The sequence below is a fragment of the Mesoplodon mirus genome, assembly GCF_964341445.2.
Source record: "Mesoplodon mirus genome assembly, chromosome: X".
In the NCBI taxonomy this organism is placed as follows: Eukaryota; Metazoa; Chordata; class Mammalia; order Artiodactyla; family Ziphiidae; genus Mesoplodon; species Mesoplodon mirus.
In genome coordinates this window covers 41,875,634-41,903,507 of record NC_138981.1, presented here as the reverse complement: position 1 = coordinate 41,903,507, position 27,874 = coordinate 41,875,634, and the positions used below count along the sequence as shown (strand labels likewise).

General features: G+C 36.0%; 1 protein-coding gene across 8 annotated transcripts in view; it reads right to left on the bottom strand.

Moving 5' to 3' along the window:
- Nucleotides 1–877: 877 nt before the first annotated feature.
- The window catches only part of KDM6A (lysine demethylase 6A), a 207,013-nt gene continuing 180,016 nt past the window's right edge, over nt 878–27,874 (bottom strand). For 5 of the 8 annotated variants that reach the window (XM_082609058.1, XM_082609059.1, XM_082609057.1 and 2 more), the window contains 6 exons: nt 24,984–25,098; nt 22,301–22,488; nt 21,350–21,491; nt 6,368–6,494; nt 3,365–3,535; nt 879–2,222 (listed from right to left, as the gene is read on the bottom strand). In XM_082609058.1, the coding sequence (XP_082465184.1) occupies nt 2,193–2,222; nt 3,365–3,535; nt 6,368–6,494; nt 21,350–21,491; nt 22,301–22,488; nt 24,984–25,098 (773 nt within the window). In that variant the 3' untranslated portion in view covers nt 879–2,192. Of the gene's footprint in view, nt 2,223–3,364; nt 3,536–6,367; nt 6,495–21,349; nt 21,492–22,300; nt 22,489–24,983; nt 25,099–27,874 lie in introns of all 8 variants that reach the window. The other 3 variants (XM_082609054.1, XM_082609056.1, XM_082609055.1) reach the window with 1 other exon arrangement.

Genomic DNA, 27,874 nt, shown 5'->3' with positions numbered 1-27,874 from the left:
ACTTGCAATTTTTATTTGCAAAAATGTTTCGTCTTTTTTTTTTTTTTTTTTTTTTTTGCGATACGCGGGCCTCTCACTGTTGTGGCCTCTCCCGTTGTGGAGCACAGGCTCCGGACGCGCAGGCTCAGCAGCCATGGCTCACGGGCCCAGCCGCTCCACGGCATGTGGGATCTTCCCGGACCGGGTCACGAACCCGTGGTCCCCTGCATCGGCAGGCGGACTCTCAACCACTGCGCCACCAGGGAAGCCCGTCTTGAGTTCTTTTTTAAAAATCAGTGGTTAAACATCTTAAGCAGCACTTAGATAAGCACTCTTGCTTCTTAACTAAAATTTGTAATTATTTCCTTCTGAAATTTTAAGAGATGATTGCTGCTAGTAGATATTCAAATTCAATTATTTACCAAATTATTAACTAATTGGATAAAATATCTCGGTGCTTTAAAGCCTTCAAACTGTTTCTAGGAGGACGACATACTCCACAACTATCTGAAAAAGAGCACTTGTTAATGCAGTCAGCACAGCATTTCACCAGTTAGGATTATAACTTCTCTTTAGTTATATATAACTTCCTTTACAGCATTCTCTATGCATCTTCATTGGATATTCCTGGAAAAACCTTAGAGAGAACAGCATGATAAAATGAGAATATGTGCCAAATACAAGGTACCATTATTATAAAATGAAATACTATTGGTAATTAGAAGTGACGTGTTTATGCTAATATAGCTTACTATATTTTACTAGTGATGTGGAATTGGAAGACTCCCTCCCCTGCCCAAATCATGTCATGCAAGCAGGAAAGCATGAAATGTCAAAACTGCCTAACATTAAAAAATAAGTCTCTTAATTTATTTGCATTCTAAAATAGAGCCCTTCATCTGAATCTTTTTTTCCATATAAAACACTACTAAGTGATGTACAGGATTTGTCAAACCCATAGAACATTCCCTTTGAAATCTTAAGTTCAATCACTATTTGTTTTCTACTATTATACTACATTTTGGCAGCAACTGTTTATTGGTCTGTCATTGCAGTAATTGCAACTTAACAATAAACCAGTCTGACATTTTAGGTCTTGAAGATACATACCATATATATTTCTTTAAAAATAATCATACTTTTGTAAGCAATACTTTACAGTAGACACCTCAAAAATCTACCATAGATGTGAAACTTAAAACGAGAAAAATTTAAGCTCTAAATCTTTATACATATATATCCAGATTTCTATATATATTATATATACATACACAAGTATATATAAAATATATATAATCAGATTTGAAAAATGAACAAAAACTGGGCACTGTACATAAAGTCTTTTTAAAACTCAAACAATAGAAACCTCTTTAAACATTAAACAATTTTAATAAAAGTTTCTGTACAATGCTAAGCAGTTTTATTTACACATAGAAAATGTAATAGGAGTAGTGTTTGAAATTACAGAACTCCTTAAAATTTCAATGGCAGGTAAATCTGGAAAAAATAACAGCATTCCATTCACAAATATTTTCAAGCAATAAATATGTATTTATAAATAGTGTAAATTTACATCAAGATTAGAAACAAAAACCACAAATCTGAAGTTTATTCCTTAGTCTATGTGCAATCCATTATCTTTGTGACTTGGCTGTTAATTTTTGAAACATTTTATTTAGGAACCAAAAGTGTAATAACCGTCATGGTTTCAAAACAAGACAGAAAAACATAAAAGCAGTAAAAAAGTTCCTTACCTAACTTTTCACATTAAAAAAAAGTTGACCAAAGAAAGACTTAAAATTGCTAACTACCTTACAAAGAAATGACCAGCTAGGCTAGTATTTTTTTCCAAGGAAAATTCTGAAGGGGGAAAAGATAGATGAAAACCTATTCATCAGCCCAGAAATAGAGAAATATAAAAGAGGTTGTCTTCAAGTCAGTAGTCTGTATGATGTTGCCAGTTTTGTCAGATATATACAAAACATGGAAATTATTATTTTTTTTCTGAAGTACAGCTGATCAGCTTTGTGAGAGTCCTGGAGTAGGAGCAATGCTCTCCCCTGTCCAGTTGGTTGACACTCCGCACTTGGAAGGTTGCATAGACACAGTTTTCAGCCAGCAGCCTTACGAGATAGCTACAAAAACCAGTGGTGCAGAACTGGGTTAGTTCCTGAATAGCAGAAAAGTTCTCATTTAATGTCCATGGAACAATATCAAGATGAGGAGGATGGTAATGGAGGAGCCTGAAAATAAAAGTAAAGTATGTTACTTTGGTATACAAATTGTTAACAGTGTTCCCTAGCTCCAGGTTACAAACACAGCCTGCGTATGAAAGTAAAGGAAATAACAATTCTCAAGAAAGTTCCACGGCCTGCCACACTCTGTCAAGCACAACCAACCTCCCTTACTGTCTCCCACCTGGCCAATTTTCCTAAGAGTCTGAGACCATTACCCAACTCAGCACATCCACATTTTTCGGTACTTCTTCACCAATTAGTCAAAAACTCTTAGAATGTTATTAGGTTGACCATTTTTTGAGATTGCTTAAAAATATAAAGAAGGCTTGTGGAAAATAATATAACAAATCAATTCTGATTTCATTAGTGACTTGCTTCAAAAGCTAACTCAACTAGATAATAAATTTTGTTGAACATGTTCCAGATAATTTTCTTCTTCTTCAAGCAATCCTGAAGACCATTCAAGTGAAAATATCAGGAGCTAAATTTCAAAAGTTCAGTTTCTGATCACATACGTAAGAGAAAAAGTACGGAGGGAATTCAACAATTCTCTTCTATTCATAAAACTACTGATGTGCTAGAGTAAAATGCTTCCCCCTAAGCATCTGCTGTTTAAAATTAAAAACTGTGTGCAATTTATAAAGATACTTGAATTTCATAAGGTTATATAACACAGCAGGAAGTTAGGTTCCATCAAATATTCCCATAAAGTTAATACTTCTGGCAAGGACAAGATTTTAAATAAATACAATTAGCTCTAAAAGCAGAAGTATATTTAAAAGCATACATACTGATTCACATTGTGGGCACTAATAACCTATATACACAAACATTTTATCAACTGAGATCAAATGACATAAAGGATGTGACAGTGTTCTAAAAGCACACAAAGATTTTAAAATGTAATTACTGTGACATTATTTAGGGCTGGTCTCACCCAGGAAGAAAAGTGAAAATGAAATATGCTAATTTCATAGGAATAAATACCTGGAAGTGGAGGAGGGGGAGTGATATATTTCCTCATGCAATATCTGACAAACCGAAGGAAATTTTAAATATTTCATTACCTCCTCCTTATCAGGTGGCAGAACAAACACTGCTGCTTCCCTATCCAGCTAACTATGTACTCACATGTTGATTTCACTTACTAATGTAAATTGGTCATAGACTTGCATCAGGTCCTCCATTTTGTACTGTTCTAGCACCACAAAATTTTCCAGGTTTCCACTTGTTTTTCGTGCACAATCTTGGCAATGCACTATGTAGGTCTTTTGAGAATTGCTCTCATTAGTGACAAAAAGCAGATCAAAAACCTCCACCTATTTATACAAGAGAAAAAGCATTCAATAGAGACAGTAGTATTTATTTATTGTACTACTTTAGTATAATCACAGAGTTCTACTTCACACGGAGTTGTGGACAGTGATCACTGGTTAAGAGTGGGTACTAAGAGTTAAGAGTGTTTAAGAATCTTTAATAGACCAGGTTTATTTTGCACCAGACCCAAAGACATGGGTGGTAGTGTCTATTTAGGGGAGTGACCTTGGGGAATGACATACTCATTATAACCACTGGCAAAAGCCTAATTCAAAAGTTTGATAAAGGTCAGCCTATTTATTTGTTTTAAATTCAAAACATTAGTATACAATCAGATGAAAGTGATCATTATTTTCCTTTTACCTCTCAATGATAGTACTCATCACAGGGCACTGTATATGGATATTTGTCTTCCCCAGTAGACTGAGCTCCTCAAAGATGAAGACTATGTTTTACTCATCTCTGTAACTCCAGAGCATATCATTTCACAGTGCTTAGTGCTTAGTCAAACCTCAAAACAAACTTGTTGAATGAATATAATCTGATTATTTTACAGATGAGGAAACTGACAGGTAAGTGACAGTAAGTGAGTGTTCAGCTATAAGCCTCATGTTAAGGAGTATGAGTACAATCAAAAAGTATATTCATGAGTGTAGCATGATTTTAGAAATAATACCTCTGTGTTAGAGAGACTGATGAGTTGCTAAGGCTCAAGCAGGATAAGGAATAACAGTACAGAATAAAAGTCATTCTCAAATACTGGAAAGCTTACACATTCATTTTTCTGAGGTATAACACACCTAACTAGAATCTATCTGGTCTCCCAAGGGCATACTTTAGCCAGGTTATACAGCATTAAAATAGCTGATAGATAGACTGAATCATCTCAAATAAAAGTCAACATCAGAATTACAGAATTTCAAGGTCTGGAGTGGATCATTAATATCCCTGGCTTTGGCATATCCTTGAATGTATTCAATGAAAGAAAATTCTCATGACTTCATGTCTCTTTGAAGTTATGTTAATTAAAATCCCAGAGTTACCCATGTTTTCCATTACTATCAATGAGCAACATGAACCTCATAATCTGAGCTACAACATTTGTGAACATCCTTCAACCTGTCCCTCACTTCTGCCATTTAATGAGTTGTCTGGTGAATTTTACCTTCAAAATATTTTTGTACTCCTCTCCTTCTTTAATATTCCCACTGCCAGGTTCTAGTCTAGCCTTAGGATAACAACTCTTAACACCACTGCAAGAGCTTCTTATCTCCATCCTCTCCAATCACTTTTGTCTCTGAAATACTTACCCAACTTGGGTGCCTGCCCAAAAACTTTTGATGGCTCTATGACCTCCGAATAAATATCAAATTCCTTAAAATCATTCAAGATGCTCTGCAAACTTCCTACCAACTAGGTTTATATGTAGAATTTACATAGTCTGTGTTCCAGCCACATTGGACTATTTACCGTTTTCTGAAGAAGCCATTCCATTTCCCATGTTGTTCCTATATAGCTCATAACAACATTCATTCTACTTCCAACTGTCATCATTTTTTAGCCCGCTAAAGTCATACTCATCCTTCAAGGATGGACTCAAATGCTAATACTTTGGTGAACTCTTAGGCCAATACTAGAAGGAAAAAATTAGGTCATTTTCTCCCTTAGTGTTATCCTAACAGTAAGACCAAGACCAACTTTGCATTCACCACAGTCTCATATAACATTACAACTGTTTGTAATTTGTCTTCCCCAAGTAGGATGTAAGCTCCTTCAGAGCAGGTACCATATCTTTGTTTCTGCATCTCTTGCAAGCCTTGGCCACAGGAGAAGATTGACCAATGTCCTGTGAATTGTACCAGAGAGGACTGAACAACGATCTGCCTGGAGTTATACTGAACTATATCCAGTTTACTGGCATCTGTCTACATCTGGACTGTTCCCAGTCTAAAATCTCAAGACGAAACTTGACGCTTATCATCTGTATCGGTATCCATGGGGGATTGGTTCCAGGACCCTCCATGGATACCAAAATCCAAGGATGCTCCAGTCCCTTACAAAAAATGGTGTAGCAACTGCATATAACCTATGCACATCCTCCCCTATAGTTTAACTCATCTCTAGATTACCTATTAATACCTAAGACAATGGAAATAATTGCTGGTGCATGGCAAATTTAAGTTTTGCTTTTTGGAACTTTCTGGAATACTCCCCACTCCACCCCCTGAATACTTTCGATCTGCGGTTGGTTGAATCCACAGATAGGAACCCGTGGATAGAGAGAGGGTCAACTGTTACCTACCAGATAAATGACACTAGTAGATACTTTTAGAGTTAATTCACAGTTAGTGAAATGGCGTATCACCAGATTAAATTTTAATATAGTAGTTAAATAACAAGACTGAACACAATGTCAATTTCAGTAAAATGCATTACATAAAAGTACATTTTAAAAAATAACTAAAGAGGGCTTCCCAGGTAGCACAATGGTCAAGAATCCACCTGCCAGTGCAGGGGACACGGGTTTGAGCCCTGGTCTGGGAAGATCCCACATGCCACAGAGCAACTAAGCCCGTGAGCCACAACTACTGAAGCCTGCACACCTAGAGCCTGTGCTCCGCAGCCACCGCAATGAGAAGCCTGCGAACCGGAACGAAGAGTAGCCCCCGCTCACCGCAACTAGAGAAAGCCCACACACAGCAATGAAGAACCAACACAGCCAAAAATAAATAAATAAAATAAATAAATTAAAACAAAACAAAAAACTAAAGAGAAACCAAAATTGGAGAGGCAAGAGGTTTATAAAATAACTGTGGATAAGAACAGTTACTTACCTCACAAATGCTACAGTAATGCGCTGGCTCTTCTTTTGTCCGCCCATGCCAGATAATCTCTTTTCCTGCAGCAATGAGAGCTTCTCTCAATGTCTGACACTGCTTCAGAGTTCTCAGAAGACAATACCTATATTGTGGGGGGAAAATTATTTGTGACCAGCAACTGAACATTGAAAATTTTTAGCATGAAAGATGTATCAACAGAAGTAATGCCAAGAGATTCTGTTCTAATATCTGTAATCACCTTTTTCTTTCATCAATTTCTCAGATATTCTCAGATTTTAAAAATAAGGCCAATGCCCAGCAGGTCTGACAATGACAATATCAGATCATTTAAAGTTGAGAATAATTGATATCTGAATATCAAAGTATAATAACCTGACACCTTGTTTAAATGTAAGTTGCTAATTTTGGCTCTTATTTGGGCAAGTCAATTAACCTCTTTGGGAGTCAATGTCTCATCCTTGAAATAAGGGGTCTGAATTCCAGATGTGAACTCTATGATTCTAAGCAAGGCAGGAAAGCACACTATTTCTATCAATACTACCTAGACACTCATAAACAGCATCACTTATATGGTTGCTTTTGAAACTTTTGAGTATATAAGCAAAAAAGTATTTATGGATTTAGTCACTATACCATACAAAAAATGGTTTCACTGTAGTGCTGAAGAAGAAGAAAAAGACACTTCATTCCTTGATTTTAACTTGAATACAGTGAAATATTTAATTCATATTAACATAATTGAACTTTTCTTATAATTTATACCTTTTCTGTACTCATACTTATGATGCTAATGATATAGTGAATTCTCACAATTTGTGATTTTCCTATAGCTTGCTGTCACTACTTGGAATTATTTGCTAAGTTCTCTTACTTGGAACTACTAATATTTAAAGTATGATAAATAATAGCATATTTAATTTCTCTTAATTTATACTTCCTTGCTATTTTACAAGTTACTAGGTTAAAGTATTGTAACTTATCAGAACCCGCATAACTTAAAAGCCAGGGTAAAAAAGATTAAAAGATAGATGTAAAATTTGATAACTTATTTAACAAACATAAAACAATATCAACTTTATAGTTGTAAGGCAAACCCCTTAAGTATCATTTTCAAAGGATTTCTCTCTCAGTTTGGCTCCAGCAACTCTTTTATGTTTAACTTATTTAGAAACAAAACAATGCTTCAGACTATGGTTGCAAGTCAAAGCTAGGACAGCTGTGTGTGTGTGTGTGTGTGTGTGTGTGTGTGTGTATTCCAGGGGAGGAGCAAGTAAAAATTTAGATCATGGCAAAAACGGAGAGCATATAATTCAGATTTTGCTGCTAGCTCTTGAACAGTACCTGTTCCTCCCCTTTCCCCTCCGTGTCCTATATACTTCATCTCTGAAGGCACTGATCTAACTGAACAAGTTTTCCAAGCAGGGCTTCAAAATAAGGTCTTTTTCACAGGAAAATACTGCCTAAAACTCTGCAGTATAGAAAGATTTATACACTTACTTATACTTATAAATAAGTATAAGTAAGTATATAATTAAGTACTTCTAAATAAGTACTTATAAGTACTTCCTTATACTTATTTATATATAAGTATAGGAAGATTTATAGGCTCCACTATGCTCCCATGTGGGAAAGCAAACAAAAATGATAAAACAATACTATAAAAATAAATAGGGCTTCCCTGGTGGCGCAGTGGTTGAGAGTCCGCCTGCCAATGCAGGGGATGCGGGTTCGTGCCCCGGTCCGGGAGGATCCCGCATACCGCGGAGCGGCTGGGCCCATGAGCCGTGGCCGCTGGGCCTGTGTGTCCGGAGCCTGTGCTCTGCAGCGGGAGAGGCCACAGCGGTGAGAGGCCCGCGTACCGCAAAAAAAATAAATAAATAAAAATAAGAACCAGACAGGAAGCATGGTATTAGGTACTTCACACATATTATGCCACTTAGGACTCTTAACAACCCTGTGCAGGAGGCACTATTATCTCCACCCCACAAATAAGAAAACTAGGGCCCAGAGAAGCCGATATTATAAAGCTATTTTTAAGTGGTTGGGCTCGGGGTTTGTAAAAGCAGAAAATCTCAAGTTTCCCCTCACTATCTTACACTGTACTATCTTCTTTCTGGTCTCTTTTCACATCTTCTTACCCACTTTCCCCTTTCTCTTTTGAAGATGAGATTCTTGGGGTTCAGTCAGCACAGTTTTCCCCCCACAAACACAGAGCCTTGGTTCTGTGGAGTATTATTCCACTCTTTAGTCAGCAAATGAACTTTCACTTCCAATGCTACTAACTGCTTTGGCAGTTAGATTAGATTGTAGTTTATAATTTATGGCTAGTTTGGTAGTTTCATCTAGAAAAAGGCAATATACTACTTTTCTGCAAACAATAAAGGGTTAGAGTTAGGGTTGCTAAGAATAAATACTAAGCCAACCGTATTTTGCTTCTGAAATCATAGCTCCAGAATTTTTATTTTGTGAGATACTGGAATCTAAGAAAACCGACAGCTCTATTAATCTGATCTGACAACGAATAACCAAGTCGCGGTTTTCCCCCTGCCCTTATGATTTTTCCGTTAACAGTAAAATTTTTTGTTCCTTCCCATTTTCAAAGGGTAGCAGTTGAAACAGAAGAAGAATTGAGAGAGACAGAGGCTCTTCTGTAGTTTCGGGTTAGCAGATGCAAACTAATACATATAGAATGGATAAACAACAAGGTCTTATTGTAGAGCACAGGGAACTATTTTAAATACCTTGAGATAAACCATAGTGAAAAAGACTATAAAAAAGAATGTATATATATGTATAACTAGGAATTCCCTGGCGGTCCAGAGGTTAAGACTCCGCGCTTCCGCTGCAGGGGGTGCAGCTTCGATCCCTGATTGGGGAACTAAGATCCCACATGCCACGCAGTGTGGCCAAATATATATATACATATATATACACACATATATATAAAATTAAACCACTTTGCTGTACAGCAGAAATTAATACAACGTTGTAAACAACCACACTTCTATTAAAAAAAGAATTCAATTTGTTAAAAAAATAATAAATCACTAGCAAAATGTGTAAAACTGTAGAAGACAGAAGATGCTGTTTTAAATACATTTTATGATTTCAGGAGCTAGAGAAGCTGGGAATCAAACTTCCCTTTGACTTTTCAGGATCAGTCAGGATCAATCTGGTTTCAGGACTCAAGTACTGTTTTTAGTTGTTTGGATAAAAGACTACACAAAAAGGCAGGGATTATTAAAAGGCAGATCTGGCTTGGAAGAAAATCACAAGGAAGAGGCTGACTGAGGGCTGGGTGTATTTGAGGTTACACAGAAGAATATAATCCAACCATAAACCCATCTGGCAAAGATGAAACCTAAAATGGGATGGAATTTTAGAAAACAGCTTGCCATAGGGGATAGAAATGAACATATACTTGAAATATTACAATAAAAAAACTGAAGACAATAATATGAGGACAAATGATCATACACAGTATATTTATAAATCAACACATTAGGCAAAAGATAGACTTAGTATGCCATGGATGCTAAAAGGAGAGGGAGGCAGAACTCACAGTTTTCATAAAGTTGTCAGTTTAGATGTGACAGGAAGGAGAAGTGGGAGGAAGGCACTTTCTAGGCAAAAGGAATTCCATGAGCAAAGGTAGTGGCTGGATTATTTAGGGAATAAACAACTGTTCTTATGACTTTAATCTTGGGATGACGTTTCTGAGGTAAGAGAACAAAGGAATGAAGCCAGAGTGATATTACTGGGTTGGCCAAAAAGTTCATTCGGGTTTTTCCTTATGACAAATCCGAACGAACTTTTTGGCCAACTCAATATATTACGTTGAAGTTAAGAAAACACTGGGAACTAGTATGACATTTTGGGGGTAACCTGACTACGTCTCCAAAGTAAGTTCCTAAATATCGGTGTGGAGACAAGATGAAGCATGGGTTAACTTGCTATGGCACTTTTAAAGTCTTTATGGTAATAATCTCTGCCACTAAGAAGCAGATGATGTACAAATTTTAAAAGTATACCAAGAAGTGCCTTGCCTTGCCCAGTCTCTCTTACTGAAGGACCCATGTAGGCAAAGTGAGCCAACATGTGAGCCCTCAAAACTTCCCACCTGTCACTCCAAAGGTGGATTCCCCTAGGACAACAGTTGAGTGTCTAAATGTCAGTAAGACATATAACAGTTTCATTTAAACCAACCACATGGCTGAAAATCAAGGTCTCAGTCAATGATAAAATGAGTATCTTAAGAATTTTAAACTCTCAGATAGAAAAAACACGCATGAAAGCAAATATATATTAACTACGAGAATGCAGAGTTTTAGAATTTTTAGATTTTGTTTGCTCAATGTTATCACAAAGCATTGCATATTTAACCCAATGGTGTATTAGAAGACTCCCAAGGACAACAGCACTAAAATCTATGCTAACTATGGACTGGTCTTCGTGGCTATACCCTCTTATTCAATTATTAGGCCAATAGCCTATGACTACAGAGCTGTAGAACACCTCATATATCCATTTAAACATGGGAATCAAAGGGAAAAGGGAGTTAATATCTAACAGTCTGCTTTAATTTATACTCAAAACATCGGTGCCTGTGATAAAGTATATATTATATAGATAGGGTAATAATCTATAATACGTGTGAAAGAAAAGGAGAAACAAAAATATTTTTAGTTCTAGAAGAGACTGAACCTAGACTAGGGTGTCCCTAACTTGTCTGGACCATAGGATTCATCTAGGCCATTCACTGTGAAAGAGATTCCCAGGGTTCTTCACACAGAGCTCTGAATTTACTTATTAGGAACAGAGTCTAGAAATCTATTTTAATAAGAGTCTTGGTTGATTCTTATAATTAGGCCAAGTAAGAACCAAACCTCTTACTTCATTAGAATCAATGTCTAAAATCTGTAACAGTATTTTTCAGCAAATCACCATGTTTTTATGATTAGAGCCATAAGAGATCAATCACAGAGAGAAAGCCAGAGAGTAGGAAAGAGCACCGATTCTGGAGCTAGACTGCCTGGGTTCATATCCCAGCTTCACACATAAGTCTCAGTTCTCTCAAATGCAAGGAAGGCACATCTAACTTACAGTACTATTATGAGGAGTACATATGTTATATAAAATGCTTACATTAGTGCCTGGAAGTTAGTGATCAATATTTAATCTTGGTATGTGAAATTTTAAAATTGTGTTAAAATAATTATTTAATGACTAAATTAATTTTTTTAATTTGAAAAAATTGTGCAATGAATGCCAACTGGAAGGGTAACAGTTACACCTCAAAGAACATAAAACAGATTATTGAAAAGCTGTTAGTCTAGAGTCCAATAGGTCTCAACATCAGCACTATTGTTATCTTGGGCTGGATAATTCTTTGTTGTGGGGACAGTCCTGTGCATTGTAGGATGTTTAGCAGTGTCCCTAACTTCTACCCACAAACAATCAGTAGCACCCCTCCCACTGAAGTCATAACGCTGCCATATGTCCCTTGGGGAAGAGGGTGGGGGGAGGCAAAACTGCCTGCAGTTGAGAACCACTGAACTAGGTCCATGAATACTAACTTACTTAAAAAACAGGTGACTGACCCTTCTATAATTAATATTAAGAATAATTATCACAACAGCTACCATTTACTGAGTGCTTACTCTATGCTAAGACCCATACAATACTCATAAAAGCTATTAGAAAGAATTATTATCCCCATTTTCAGAAAAGGAAATGAAGACTAATAAGTTTAGTCATTTGACCACGATCCCCCAGCCAGTAAATGGAGAAGCTAAGACTTGAAGGCAGACTGGACTCCAAACAACTACACAGTGCTGCCTGTAATATTTCACTGGAATATTAAATAGCACACACTCTAAGACTGACTGAGTAAAGTTAAAAAGGAAAGGCAAATAACAAACACATAACACAAAGGGCAAAGGGAAAGCACATTAATACTGTACACATAAGACATTACATCTAAAAACTGAAATATGAAAACAGTGCTTTATAAGATGGTCAAAAGAATGACAAAATGATATGACAAGAAATTAAATTTGTGGGGAGTGGTTTTCAATGGACTTGGTACTGTTGAAATTTTAGAAAATTTATTTTCAACTACTGACTTACACCTTATCAGTATTTTTAGAATGTATTAACATATGGCGGATTATGGGGAGGTAGACAAGAGAATGTGTATTCTGAAAATTAACACTCTACTACTACTATTTTTTTTAAATTGGGGTATAGTTGCTTTACAATGTTATGTTAGTTTCTGCCGTACAGCAAAGTGAGTCGGCTGTATGTATATATATATCCCCTCATTTTTGGATTTCCTTCCCATTTAGGTCACCACAGAGCACTGAGTAGAGTTCCCTGTGCTATACAGTAGGTTCTCCTCAGTTATCTATTTTATACATAAGTAGTGTATGTATGTCAATCTCAAACTCCCAATTCATCCCACCCCCCAACATTCTACTACTATTTGATATGCTCCTCTGAAGTCTAAGACTTCCTAATATTGAACTTGTCAGAAAAAAATGGGCTCTTTGGCATTCTGATTTTTGACATTTTAAAATATACTGAACTACTTATTATGGTGATTTAAGTGGAACAACAAAGTAGTTGAAGAAACCAGAGTTTCCAATGTATCAGAAACATACTATCATTACCTTAACTTGCTAGTACTCCAACACGACTCCAACAATTTATACCATATTAGTTGGAGTTGGCCTTATCTACCACTGAGATTAAACCAGTTAACTGCATCTAAAAAGAATCCATTTATTCTGAAAGCCTGTTATCTACAGGGAAGTCTAATCATTACCAAGACTCTGCACTACTCACTTGCTACGTTATCATTTGATTCCTTTCAAAGATCCTATTAAAAGAAATACTTCAATGCTAAAACATAATGAATATATGAGTCTTATGAAAGTGAAGTGAAAAAGAGCCTTTGCACTACTAACTATATAGGGAGAAAATGTAGGCCAAGCAATGTATCTCAAATATCTGAAAATGGGAACAATGAATTTGTAAAGAATGAGGTTTTCTCTTAGCTCTCAATCAACTAGTTTAAAATTAAAATCAAAGGGTAAAAACTGTATATTATGATGAAGATGGATAAAAAGCAGCAATAATCTCTCCACTCTTAACTTTAAGTTTTAAACTGCCTACTTAAAACTTCATTCACTCAGGACTCACTAATGAAAATATCTATAACAGAGTTTACACTGGAGTGGGACACGGGTTTACCAAAGGTAAACACCATCAACAGTTACTCTCAGAAATGTATAACCCAAATAAAATTATGAGAAAAACACAAAGGTCTGCTCTCTTCAAGATAAAAATCATGAGAAAAGACTCTCATAGATTTAAAAGAGACTAAAGACACAATGACTACATACTGAATTCAATGTGAACCTTGATTCAATTTGGATGGGGGTGGGAGGGGGAGAGCTAAAGACATTCTGGGTAGTTGGGAAATTTAAATGTAGACTATGTATTAGCTGATTACTATTGAACTCCATATTTCTTATGTATGGTAAATGGTACTGTGGTTATGTGAGAATAAATATCCTTACTCTTAAGAGATACAGGTTGAAATATCTGGGGTGACATGTCATGACATCTGCAAATTACTTTTTCATATAACTCAGCCAAAAAAGTATGTGAGCAAGTATGTGAATATAGAGACTGATAGGGAAATGTGGCAAAAACTTATCTGATGACTCCAGATGAAGTTACCTAGGTACTGATTGTACTATTCTTTCAGCTTTTTTTCGTAGAATAAAAAAGTTTCAAAAGAAAAAGTTGGAGGAAAAAGTATAAGTAAGTTTGGGAGGGGGCATGCAGTAATGTGTTACAGGCAAATTTAATATGTTTTAAAGGATAAGAAGCTATATTAACATGGAAAAACAGTCACAGTTCAGTGAACTAAAGGAAGAGATCAGTAGCTTTACATTTATTGTCTTCCTTAATTCATTTCTTTGTGTGGGCACTGCTCTACTTTAAGAATGGCTAATGGTTCAGAAAACTCAACAGCTAACACCTTAGCAGGGATTACCTATCAGCCAGCTGAGAGATACAAATGTGTATCTCAGATTCCTTCTCTAAACAATAGAACCATATATCCATCTGATTAAAGAGATTCTCACTGAAACATCGTAAAAGGAATTCAAGTTCTACGAGTCTAAAGCCAGCCAATCTGGTAATCATCATGTCCTATATCTAACCTATTTCCTCTTTTCTTCCTTTACTCCCAGTTTCATCAATAAGCACAAATATCCCACTGCATGGCCCAAGACAAAGCCCCAGCAATACTGATTCCCCTCTCACCTCTACCACCCAATCAATCAATATGCCTATTTTTTCTATCCTTTGTCTTTCCTTTTGTCTGAAATGTAGCAACTACCTTCTAATTAATATGCCTCTAAAACTTCTGCCCTCCATTTAGTACTTCATCTTGCTGTCAAGTGATCTAGCATGCAGATTTGATCATTATTAAAAATATTAAAAATTCTAAAGGCTTCTCATTAGCAGCTGCTGCCAACGTGAAGTCGATTTGAAATTTTTAGCAACGAAAGTTTAAATCTATACTCTTCAGCTGATATAAATGAACAAGCAGGGCTTAAGCCTGAGAGACATTTGAAAGTTTAGTCTAAAGAAGGAGAAACTAAGCTTACTTGCAGCATATGGGGTATGTGGAAAAAAGTTTATGTTCATTTGAACAGTGAAAGGAAACCAAAAGAGAAGTTATGCACTGAGCTTCCACTAAAATGTTCCTAAGGAGTTAGGCTATGAACTTTTCGAGTCAAGTTAACTGAAAAGAAGTAATCAAGATAATGAATATTCCTTGAATGATACTGACTCATGCCAATGTAGGAGACATCTGGAAGAATGTGAAGGAGAGTATGAAGATTAGTGTATTTTAGAAAATAGCTAGAATGTAGAAAGTTCGAGATTTACTAAATGACTTACTCAGATAAAGGACTTTATGGAATTGTAGGGCTCTAAAAGACCCAACTTGAATTTAAAAGTGCAAAGAAAAAAACAAGAGTGGTGTTGACTTTTTAAAATAACCACAGGTAATTCGTTCTCAAAATGATAATAAGGGATTAATAGGTGACAACAGGAGAGAACATCATGTCCCATTATTAATCACTCAGTGCAAATACAGTTCATAATCTCTTATAGTCCCACGAATTTTTCATAAATTTTGCATAAACTCATTGGTGTTGAAACTTGACCTGGGGCTTTTTATAGTTCTCACTTAGCTCATCAGAGTGACTATTTATATGTTTTACTGCAGAAATATTAATGTGTTTGATGCTAGCACACTGCCACAAACTCTGGTGGGAGGGTAAAATAAATGTACTGTTTTACCTTTCTAAATCCAAAGAATTCTGAATACCAAAACACATTTGGCCTAAGGGGTTTAGGAAGCTGTAGTACTACTTCTATGAAGCCTTTCCTAAATGTTCCCCTCTCTCAGAAGCGCCTTCCTCTATGCTCTCCCATTTTTTTTTTAAAACACTATCTCCATCATTAAAGCAAAGATCATGTATTTGAACGTTTTGACTACTTCCCCATTTATTTTAAGCAGCCTGAGAAGTGATCAGATCCTTCTGTCACCTAGCACTATACCTGAGTTCCAACTCAGTTCATAATGTAGATTAAACAAATAAAAGAATGAAAAGAACTGGGTAGAGCCAAGTGAGTGACTGGATAAGAAGGCACAAAGTAAATTTTGCTTAGATTCTTTACGGTTGGGCAGACTAACCATTTAACCATGAAAACTTAAAAGTCACACATTGTAAATTCACAGTATTTTAAGAACTAACAAAAAGCAATAACCCAGGGAGAAAGTTAAGGAAGAAGACCATCTTTGCAAATCTTCTCCATTCACTTGTTGTGTCTAGATGATGATTACTATTTTTTTAAATAGCCTATAATTCATACGCTCAATATATACTGAATTAGTGCTTTACTGAAAGATAATTCAAAGGAGAAGAAAAGGGACGGTGTGTAAAAATTGCAGTTCATATTAAAGACGGTTTAAAATACCAAATAAAGTGATAAAAATAGAAAATTCAAGCACACATCTAAAAGAAATGGAGAAATGACTGACAAGGTAAGTGGGGGTCAGACTGGAGGTACACATGGGGATCTTAAAGAAAGTTTACATCTGTGCCTTTGTACATTTAAAATAGTTGGTTGTCACTGGTGACCTCAGTAACAGAAGTGACAGGAGCATATAGAAAGTCAAATTGCTGTGGATGGTGGAGTGAACAGGAAGGAGATGAAGAAAATGACTCAAAGCAGAGGGAAGGAACTGCAAGGGAGAACCATTTCTTAAGAATTGGTATAGCTCACAAGCCAGAACAAATACCACTTCCCTTGTTGGCAGAATACTAGACGTGAGGACCAAAGCAATGATGTGGATTTAACAGTTTTAAAGCGAAACTAAGCTTGTGGAAAAAGACTCCCTCTCTATTTCTGTAACAATATATTCTCTGTGTTGTCTTCTGACCTTTATCTAGTTCACCTATTTGCTTTTCTTAAATAGAAGTATTCCCCCAAGTTCTGTCCCCAACTCTCCCCTCCTCTTCCTCTCAAGGCAATCATGAACCACTAGGTAGAAGATCCCCTTGTCAGTCAGCCCTGACTTTGCTCTCTGGAATCCTGCATTTACTACAGCTTCTAATAAACAGCTCTATACAACTATTTTACTGGCTCCTCAAACCTGCCACTCTTTCAGAATGAAGCCCCATGCCACAGATATATCCAAGTGGCTTTTACATAAGACAGATATGGGCTTAAATCTCGCTCCAACCAAATGGGTGACCATGGGATGCTGAGAGGCATACCTGAGATACAGTCTGGGAAGCACTTTGCTCAGTGCCTGGCTAAGGACCAAGCTCAGTTTATTAACTAACATTATTACTAAACCATCTAGAACTCAGACTTGAAAACCCAAAGTATCTTTGATTCACTTCTTTATCTTATCATCCAGAAGTTAATTCTATCTATTTAACTGCTAGAAACATCTTTATGAAACTCATATTAGATCGTATTAGTTAAAAACCTACCAAAAGCTCTCCAACAGAATAAACTTAAGTTGGGCACACAACACATGATCTGCCACTAAGAACTTTTACAACTATATCTTATTCTACTACTCATCACACACATTGTGTGTGAGCACACTCAAGCCAGAATATACCACCAACCGTTGTCAACATATATACAGCAGAGTTGCATCATATAATACATTTAAGTTCATGCAAATACACAGTAGGGAAGGAAGTCAGAAGGGAGGGCAAAAGAGGAGGTACTAGGGAGAAAATGAGACCAGGTGGAAGAGAAGATGATCTGAAGCGAGTATGTATTTACCATTCCTCTAGGCAGCCGGATTTCCCCTGAGTCACTCACAATGTAAGCAGCTTACCATGCTGAGTTTGATTTTGGTAGTTAGTGCGACAGGGCCTCTCCACTTAAGTTGAGTATTTTGTCTGGAGCTCTACTGAAGAAAAGGGATTTATTCCCTCACTGAAGGAAAACATGACTGTGTTGGACTGAAGGAGACATGGTATGTATATATACTATCGTTTTATGGATGAACTTGGGAATCTGTCTGATGGTGCAAGAGTTTGGTCTTAAGTTGGCTTTAGGTGCTATACCTCTCTCCTCTCCCTGCCTCCATATCTTTACCCTTCACACAAAATATCTGCTCCCCAAAATACACAGACTTCTCTGACTCCATGGGGCTGGAAAGAATTGAGTGGGTCTGCTGTATTTCTTTCAATCTATTTATTTGTATGCACTAACTTTTACTTCAAGACAGGAACTATGCCATATACACATATAAATACCCTCTCAGTGTCTAACCCAGAGCCTTGTATACAGTCAGCAAATATTCATTAAATGAAAGAAAGTACAAACAAAAGAAAGGGAGCAATGTTGGCTGGTGAAAAGTATACTTTCAGTAATAGATGAATGACTATATTTTGAAAAGGAAGTTTATAGAGTAAGGCCTAGGGGTCTGGATTTATGGTTAACATTTTCAATCTGCATGATGACAAACAGAGCTTGCTAATCATATCTCGTGACAACTCAGGCTGGGAACAGAATTCTTAATATAATGAAGAATACAATCAAGATTCAAATGATCGGACATTTTGTAGCACAGAGTAAAAATGGAATAAGGTAAGTATGTAAGTGCATTTACTTAGGCTAAAAAAATGTAAGGAAGGTATGAGGAACAACAGTATCACCAGTAATTTTAAGTCAAAAAATATTCAAATTATGTGTATCCAATTTTAACACAAGGCAACCTTAAGATAAAGATAATGCAAGTGTCAATGCTCAACATTTCAAATATTAAGAGGGACAATGATAAACTGGAAGGAGTCTAGAAGGACAACAAGGATGATGGGGGTGAGCGGGATGAAAAGATGATAGAGGTCAGATGTTTAAATTACCGAAGACCAGATAGGAAGAAGAGAATATGACAATAATCTTTTCTCTGATTCCTTTTTCCCTCTTCCCCCAATATCCAATCTGTGAGCAAGTGCCGTGAGCTTTTAGCTCTACCACAGCCCCTACTTTAATCCCTCTTTCTACACCCTTGGGTTAATGTCTGTCCAGGATGGTCTATCCTGTTGCAACTGCCTCCTAACTGACCCCCTACACACACTTCTAAACTTGCCCCTTGGAATCCGTTCTCTACAAAGCAACCAGATTCATTTTCTTAAAGTTTAAATCAGAACCCATCCCTCTCCTGCTTAAAATCCTCTAATGGTAACCTGTAACACCCTGAATTGATTTACAAACTTACCATGTTCTAAAAGTCCATGCACAATCTGGTTCCTGGTCAGTTCATTGAGCTTATTGTTACCCCCCCCCTCATTCTGCCATAGTCATACTGGCTTTTTTGCCCTATAAACATGCCAAAGTTGTTCCCAATTCAGTCTTCACTTGCTCCCTGGGCCTGAAATGGTGTACCCCTAGATCTCTGCATGGTTGACTCCATCTCATTGTTCAGGTCTAAACACAAAACTCATCTTCCAAGACACCTTCCCTGACCATTTTAGAAAAAGCAGCACTCTCACCCGCACCCCCCAAATATTATCTATTTTCTCTTAGTCATATTATTTATCAGTAATTTATTCAACTGTCTGGAGGTCTGTCTTGCTCCACTAGAATTTAAGTCCTCTGAGGTCTGGGATTTTAACTTACACACTGCTATGTCTATCCTTAGAGCCTAGAATAGTGTTTGGTATAGAGTTGGTTCTCAAACACTTGTTGAATGGGATTTGATCTAAATCCCAAATATATTTAGGGAATTGGGACCAAATGACAGGTAGATTATAGGCCAATTTGTAAAGAACTTTCAAGAATTATAGTGAGGTAATGAGAATATTCAAGAAGTTGCTGGATGCCCACAAATTACAGATGTTATAGAAGGGATTACTGCATTAAGCAGAAGTCCTGACTAAATGACCTCTAAAATCCTTTCCAATTATAAAATCCTAACCTATCCAAAATGTAATGAGTCACTTTCAGTCTTCATAGCTGTTATATATAAATAGTTTCTATACTGTACCATCCTTTTACCGTCAGGTGATCTGAACCAGCCTCTAGTATATGCCTATTTCCAACTTACTAAATATCTTCAGTGACTTTACGTAATTTTTTCTCCCAAAAGTAACCCTGAACTTAATATTCAGAGCAAAAGACCAATCTGAGATATAACAGGATAACCGCATTACCAATTACATTTATAGAGTACGGTACCTAAGATCCAACTTTTTAAAGGATTTGTACATCACCTGCTATGATTTGCTTTTTGTTACCTTTTGTCTCCCCCTACCACTTCTGCCCAGGACTAGAAAAACTAGTGCAAATGATAAAGGAATAAGATAATCCACAGGCATGTTACCTTGACCCCACAATTTTTGTTTGAATAAAATTTTAGATTTAGGTTTGAAATCACTTTAATAAGCTAGGATTCCTTTCAAAAGACAATAGTTTGAAAACAACACATGCTGACCAAATTAATATAGCTGTAGGAAAAATACTTAAGGTAAGTACTATTTTAACTAAGATGAAAACAAACTTATTCTATCAGTGAGTATAAAGCAGTGTATTTCAAAATGAGTTTTTGAGATCAATTCTTCAAAGATACTGGTCAAACAAACATGTTTGGGAAATACAATACATTATAACCCTTCTCTCCCACACAAAAAATACTAACTTTACAGTCTCTAACACATTTTACAAAAAATTAGAAAATAAAGGACTTGTTGAACTTTATATAATCCATTGTTTCCCATATTTCTTTGACCAGAATTCCCCACCTTTTGGGGTTAGACGTAATAGTGATAGAAAACACAGTTTAGGGAAACACTGCTATATAGCACTGTTTGAAAATATTACTTCTAAATAGATCTATAAAATAGCTAGGATAGAAACTGTGACAATAATAAATGAGAAGGTTACTGGGGTATATGTATTCAAATAACTTGAATTAAGTGTTTAAAGCAGGTAAGAAAAGGGACAATTATAAGATGGATGCTTTAACTTAAAAATTTTAAATTAACGTTTAAGTCAAATCCCTATATTAAATGCTAATTTCTCTGTACCAGAAAATATTTTTGTGATGCCATTCCCTCGCCCTGATACTAAGTGCAGTCTTTCAATATTAAAACTAAAGTTCTCCTAGGAATTGAGTGGTTCAGCACAGGTTTGTTTGTGAATCTGCTGGTTTAGAATTATTTGTGCCTTTGTTCCTCTTTGTACCATACTGTACTGACTATGGGGAAGGGAAAAATACTTTTAACATGTGGATTCTCTTATATTACCTTTTGCTAGACATCTGGACCATTTTGTTTTGATGTCAACATAAGTCTATGGGGGGAAAAGTTAACACTCCCCAAAAAGAGAGGGACTACAGCAGTTTTAGAAAGCACTTACTTAATCATTTCAAAAAGCTTTGGATCTGAGACCTTGATATTTCGTGCCATATTCCAGGAAAGATGAACCATGGGTACTATTGACTTCACACTTTGCAATTTGTTCCATTCGTACCGTTCCACTGCCAATTTATACTGGCAGGCTAGGAAAAAAAAAACAGTTATAAAGCAACCCAAAGTACCAAAGATATGAAGATAACCATTATCACCTTCTCAGGTGATATCATCAACACCAATTCTGAAAATCTCAAAACATTACAAAAATATTTTTAATGTTTTTTTGATAATTGTGGTAATAATAATAATAGTAGCGATCATGTAAAGAGTGCTTACTATAACTTTGTGCCATGCATTTGTTCTGAGGTATTTCGATACATTATACCATTTAATATTTACCATTACCTTATTAATTTTATCATTTCCATTATACAGATGAAGAAATTGAGGCCCAGAGAGGTTATATAACTTGCCCAAAGTTGCAAAAGCCAGGTCCTGGTCCTAATCCAGGTCTTTCTGGCTCCAGAGGCCATATTCTTAACCTTAAATATCTACTGCCTGAAGGCAGGCATAATTCAAACAGATTTTGACATAACAGGGCTATTCATATGACATACCAGATACAAGAAAAATTTCAAAGAATGAAATTTTGTACTTTGCTTTCTCCCATAAAGGGTTTCCTTTAAAAACCAAGCACTCTAAAAATTATTACAAGTACCTCTTGTATATAAAGACATAAATTTGTTATTTGCTAAGATCTACAGTCTTGGATTTCTATTTCTTAACTTAGTATCTTGTACTACAAATTAAAATTTTACTCAAGGAGACATTCATTCTTCCTCCAATTTTTAGTGAGTTATATTCCAAGAAAAAAAAAGAATAAACCCATCAGATAGAATCCTTTATAAACTAAAGATTTTCGTTGTTTTTTTTTAAAGCATATTCTTTAAAATACCTGTAAGTGGACCAACATTCCAAGCAATGTTGTTGCACCAGCCAATAGCCTGAACCCAATGCACAGTGCCTGCATTTATCCAGACCAAATCTCCAGGTCGCTGAATAAACCTATACACTGGAACATTTGCTTCATAAAGATCTTCAAGGTTGGGCCACCAAGAACCCATTAGGAAATTCAAATTATTTCTGGAATAAGAAAAAATATTGCAAATGGATCAAGTACTTTAATAAGCTCATTATAAGACTGAAAGACATTATCAAAAGTTTTTAAAAATATGCTCATTCATTGCACTTGAAACTTACTGCTTATGCAATAAGAAACTGCAGTATGTAAAGTGAGTGAAGTTACAGTTAGGTAGTAGATGACTTATCCAAAGATCAATATTACTACCTTCCACTGATTTTTCAAAGATCCAAATGAAATCAAAAGCTATTTTTAAGTAACAATTATATATATTAACCTTTAATTTCATTTCACTACAGGCTATTTTGATCAAACCCTTCTCCTTGGCACATCTAGAAATCTCTAACAGGTAAATGGAAGGTGGAGTTGGCATCAAGTCATCTAAATCCATAAACAGGAACGCCATGGCAGATATAAGTTCAATGTGTGAGGAAAAGCAGAATAGAAAACAGAAATGGTCTCTCCTGCTGTTCTGAATCTTAAGCAGGAAAGGGAGCAGCACGTCAGTCTCTGTACAGTTTTGATGACTAGTTGACTAAAACTATGCAGGTGAAAAAAAACTTCATCAAAAATGAACATACATGCACAAATAACAATCACCACCACCACCACCGATACTTTGGAAACATTCTAAAGATCATATTACTAAGCTTTTCCTTTAAAATCTGGCTTCTTATTCTACTTCATCATGATATGATACGAAGTATTTTTTAAACTACATACAGTGCAGGAAAACTTGCCTGTAAAGCCAAATATGGTTATAAACACAAATCCTAGTCCTGCTTAACCCATGTGCTGTTATAAAATTAGAAAAAACTTTCTAACCAAAAGCAAGCAATCAAGTAAGACCACCTAATAATCAATAGCTAAGTTGAAAAAACAAAAAATCAAACTTACAAAAAAAAAATCAAGCATCCTCTTTATCATATAGTCAAGTGAATGGTTATTTCATGACAGATATTATCTAAAGTCATAAAACAAACTATACAGACATGGTCAAATCAGTTAATATCAAAGGAAGTATCCTTATATGAAACAAAAGTACACTGAAATGCAGAGGTAGCAAGTGCTATTTCTGCAACTTAAATTTACCTAACCCTTCAGACTTTTTTTTTATTATTATTATCCACATGTTCAAGCTTTTTAGACATTACCTGCCTATTCTAATTATTCTTTATTCTCAGGTTACCTCTCTATTCAGATAGGAAAGAAAACTAAATCCTAACAATAGTCAATATCTGCTCAGAAATAATGAACAAGGATCACTGTACTGCAGATGCAATAATATACTACTATCTCAAAGTTTAAGAAATAAAAATATTCCTGCAGCACAATAGAGATTTCCTACATGACACAGTTCTTTCTCTGCTACCACTAGATTGCTGGTCCAGTATAGATTAAAGTAGATCAGGTTACTTCATCACAGCATTTGAAACTTTAACATTCCACATCTTGAGCTTTCTTACATTAAAGGAAACCTATACATTAGATAGTAAAGACAATAAATGGTGATTATCTCTTGCTTGTATATAAAGAAATTTTGGATTATTATGGTTGTTTTTGCAACTATATTTACACTTCATACTAAATCAAGATATTTATGGCAACGATCTTTTAACCCAAAATTTAAATATTATAAATTAGTATGTGGAATATGTGCATAATTAGTTTTCAAAGTCTCTCATATGTAAATGTTTTTGGTGGTTTTTTCTCCCTTTATCTTACTGGACTGGGGGGTGAATAACACCAAATGTATATATAATTTATGTGTTTAACCATAATAATTTCCCAATTTTTAATGGAAAAAATATCAGGTTCTTAAGTAATGGAGTATATTTTTTTAAAACACAATAAGACAAATAATTAAATTTAAATCAATGAAAACAATTCCAAGGTACCCTTTAACACAAGATAATTAAATGAACAGTTTCTAGGATCGTAAGGAAAGGAACATTTCCACTATGTGAATTCTTTGAATTCTAGAAACAAAATCTGAAGCTGCTGTTTAAATTTTATAAAATTCCTTTATAGGAAAAGTTGTCAATGTAGTTTTAAAAAGAATTTATATCATGATGATATAGCAGAGTAATACGTTCAAGCTTGTGTTATTAACCACCTATAAGGGTACTCAATTATAGAATTCCTTCCACTTCTAAAACCGTTTATAGTAGAACAATTTTTCTTGGAATACAGATCTTTCACATGAACAAGTATTTACACATCAATTGTTTAATGAACCCAGTAAACAACTCAACTTTCTACTCCCTAAATTCAAGACTATTACTACTACATGAAGTGGTTTCAAGGCATCTTTCTTAAAGTATTCCCAATAACACAAAATAATAGGTTTGTAATCAAATCATTTTAAATGAATTTTCTGCTGAATGGTAAGTGAAAACTGGTTACATGCATTAGGATATCCAGCTTAGTAAGCTGCCCTTTACAGTTACTATTTTTGAATAATTACGTTTAAAGAAAATTCAGTTTGGAAACCTACTTTTCACAGAAGTCATTCAGAACACCCCAGTAACCTTCAGGAACAACAAACCATTCACAGTCACCTGGACCAATATTTATGTTAACTGAACAGAAATTGTTATTTTCTTGATGACCTGAAATGTGAAAAGAAAAAAACAATCAGCAGACAATAAATTCTATAGAAAAATGTGTCTTTAGAAATGGAACCTTGGAAATGTTCAACAGAGAATGCTCCAGTGGTATTCAATAGTTTATCTGTACAGCATTTTTGTGTCAAGTCTAGTTTTAGAGCTGAGTTTGGTCAACTCCTAACTTATTCAGTAGGAGCTTCTGTGGAAGACAACCTAAATCATGGTTAAAAGCTTAGGTTTTGAAGCCAGGTTCCTTGGCTTAGTCATTATGTGAACCTGGGCAAGTTTCTAAACCTCTGACTCAGTTTCCTGTAAGATTTGATGATAATGATTCTGATAAGTCAATGGGTTGTTTTGAGGATCAATGAAGTAAGGACTGCTTCTAATAGTGCCTAATACATGGTATGTAATAAATATTAGCTATTATTGATATTGTTACCACTTCTTCCTTGTGAACTAATCCCCATTTCTCACAAGTAGTATCAGGACATCAGTAAAGAGGCAGGAAGTCTAATTTTCCAAATGTAGCTGCAGGAGTGGTATCAACAAAGATGGCAGAGAAGGGAACTCTGGGGAAACTTGTCAGAAACACCAAAAAAAAAGAAAAAGAAAAAAATCTAGTGAAAACTGTCAGAAGCAACCTTACCAGAAATCTGGAAAATAAGTCAAAGATTTACAGCAACCAAGCAACTGACAAAAAGAAAAAATGACTTAAACACAGTAGGAGATCTTTATGTAACCTACCTTATCTCTACCTCCATCATCAGTGTGGCAGTGGACTTAAAAGAGTAGTTTGTATTGCTAGTGTGAGTGTCCCTGGTTCTGGAGGGAACAGAGTAATTAATCTTGTTCCCAAAGAACTCTGTTCTTCTGTTTTGTCTACACTGCAGTTTCCCGAAAAAAACTGACAGAAGGGACTTCTCTTTGTTTCACCTACCTCAGTACTCTATCAGGGTGAGCATTTCAATGGAGGAGGAGCCCCCCCCAAAACACTGTAAGACTAAAGAACAAGCTGATACCACCAAGGACAAAAACAAAAACAAAACAAACAAAATAACCAGTTGGGGCAAACAAAAGACATGCCAAAGGCTTGGAAGGAAAAGCTGGGGAGTGAAATTTTAGGGGAATAAAGGCTTTGAAAACTTCCTGTGTATACTGTAGAATTTAGAAGCCAAACGCATACGCAGAGCAAGAGGTATGCTCAGAAAAAAACCTAAGAAGACCATAAACTAACCTCTCGCTGACCTTTAGGTTCAGTGCAAGCAAGGAAGTAAAAGCTAAAGTAGAGTTGTAAGCAGCGCAGCTAAGTGTAGAAGGAGTGACTCAAAATGGAGGCAATCGGGACTTCCCTGGTGGTCCAGTGGGAAGACTCTGCACTCCCAATGCAGGGGCCCCGGGTTCGATCCCTGGTCCAGGAACTAGATCCCACATGCATATGCTGCAACTAAGAGTTCGCATGCTGCAACTAAGAAGCCCGTGTGCCACAACTATGAAGCCGCATGCCGCAACTAAATGATCCCGTGTGCCGCAATGAAGACCTGGCGCAGCCAAAGTAAAATAAGTAAATAAATTTTTAAAAAGGAGGCAATCTGCAAAGACCTAGAGAATTCTTTTTTCTTTTTCCCACTCTTCTTTCCTTTTTTGGCCACCAGGCGTTTAAAGGAATCCCTGTCATATCACTGCTGAGATAATTAATAGAAAGGAGACTTCAGTGCCCACACACGACAAGGAATACAGTCTTTGCAAAAATAGTGTGCATACTATATATAAAATAGATAACTAACAAAGATAACTAGTAACTACTGTATAACTCTACTCAATACTCTGTAATGGCCTATAGAGAAAACAATCTAAAAAAGAGCAGATATACGTATATGTATAAAAGAAAAAAAAAGTAGTGTGGAAAGTCACTAAACAAATAGATGACTATAGCCCACAACAAGCAACAACAACAAATCTTAGAAAGAGAGGAGAATCTGATTTCTGTAACTGCTGCATCACAATATTCAAAATGTCAAAACACTAGCAGAGCACTATGCTAAAGGTTCAAAGACTTCAGAGACATGACTACATCCTACAGAGAATATACTCAAATACTCGAAGTCAGTTTTCAACAAAAAATCACGAGGCATGTAAAGAAACAAGAAAGTATTGTTCAGTCACCGAAAGAAAAGGAAAAAAAAAAAAAAGAAAGAAAGAAATTAACAAAAGCTATTCCTGAAAAGGCACAGACACCGGACTTACTAGGCAAACACTTTATATCAACTATCTTAAAATATGCGTAAACAGCTAAAGAAAACCATGTAAAAGAACAAAAGGAGGGACTTCCCTGGTGGCGCAGTGGTTAAGAATCCACCTGCCAATGCAGGGGACACGTGTTCGAGCCCTGGTCCGGGAAGGTCCCACATGCCGCGGATCAACTAAGCCCATGCGTCACAACTACTGAAGCCCGCGCACCTAGAGCCCGTGCTCCACAGCAAGAGAAGCCACCGCAATGAGAAGCCCGCGTGCTGCAACAAAGAGTAGCCCCCACTCACCGCAACTAGAGAAAGCCCGCGCACAGCAACGGAGACCCAACGCAGCCAAAAAAATAAATTGAAAAAAAAAGAACAAAAGGAAACAAGGAGAATGATGTCTCAACAAACAGATTATCAATGAAGAGACAGAAATCATAATAAGGAAGGAAATAAAAGTTGAAGCTGGAAAATATAATAAATGAAATGAATGCACTAGTGGGCTTCTCAACAGCAGATGTGAACAGGCTAAAGAATCAGCAAAC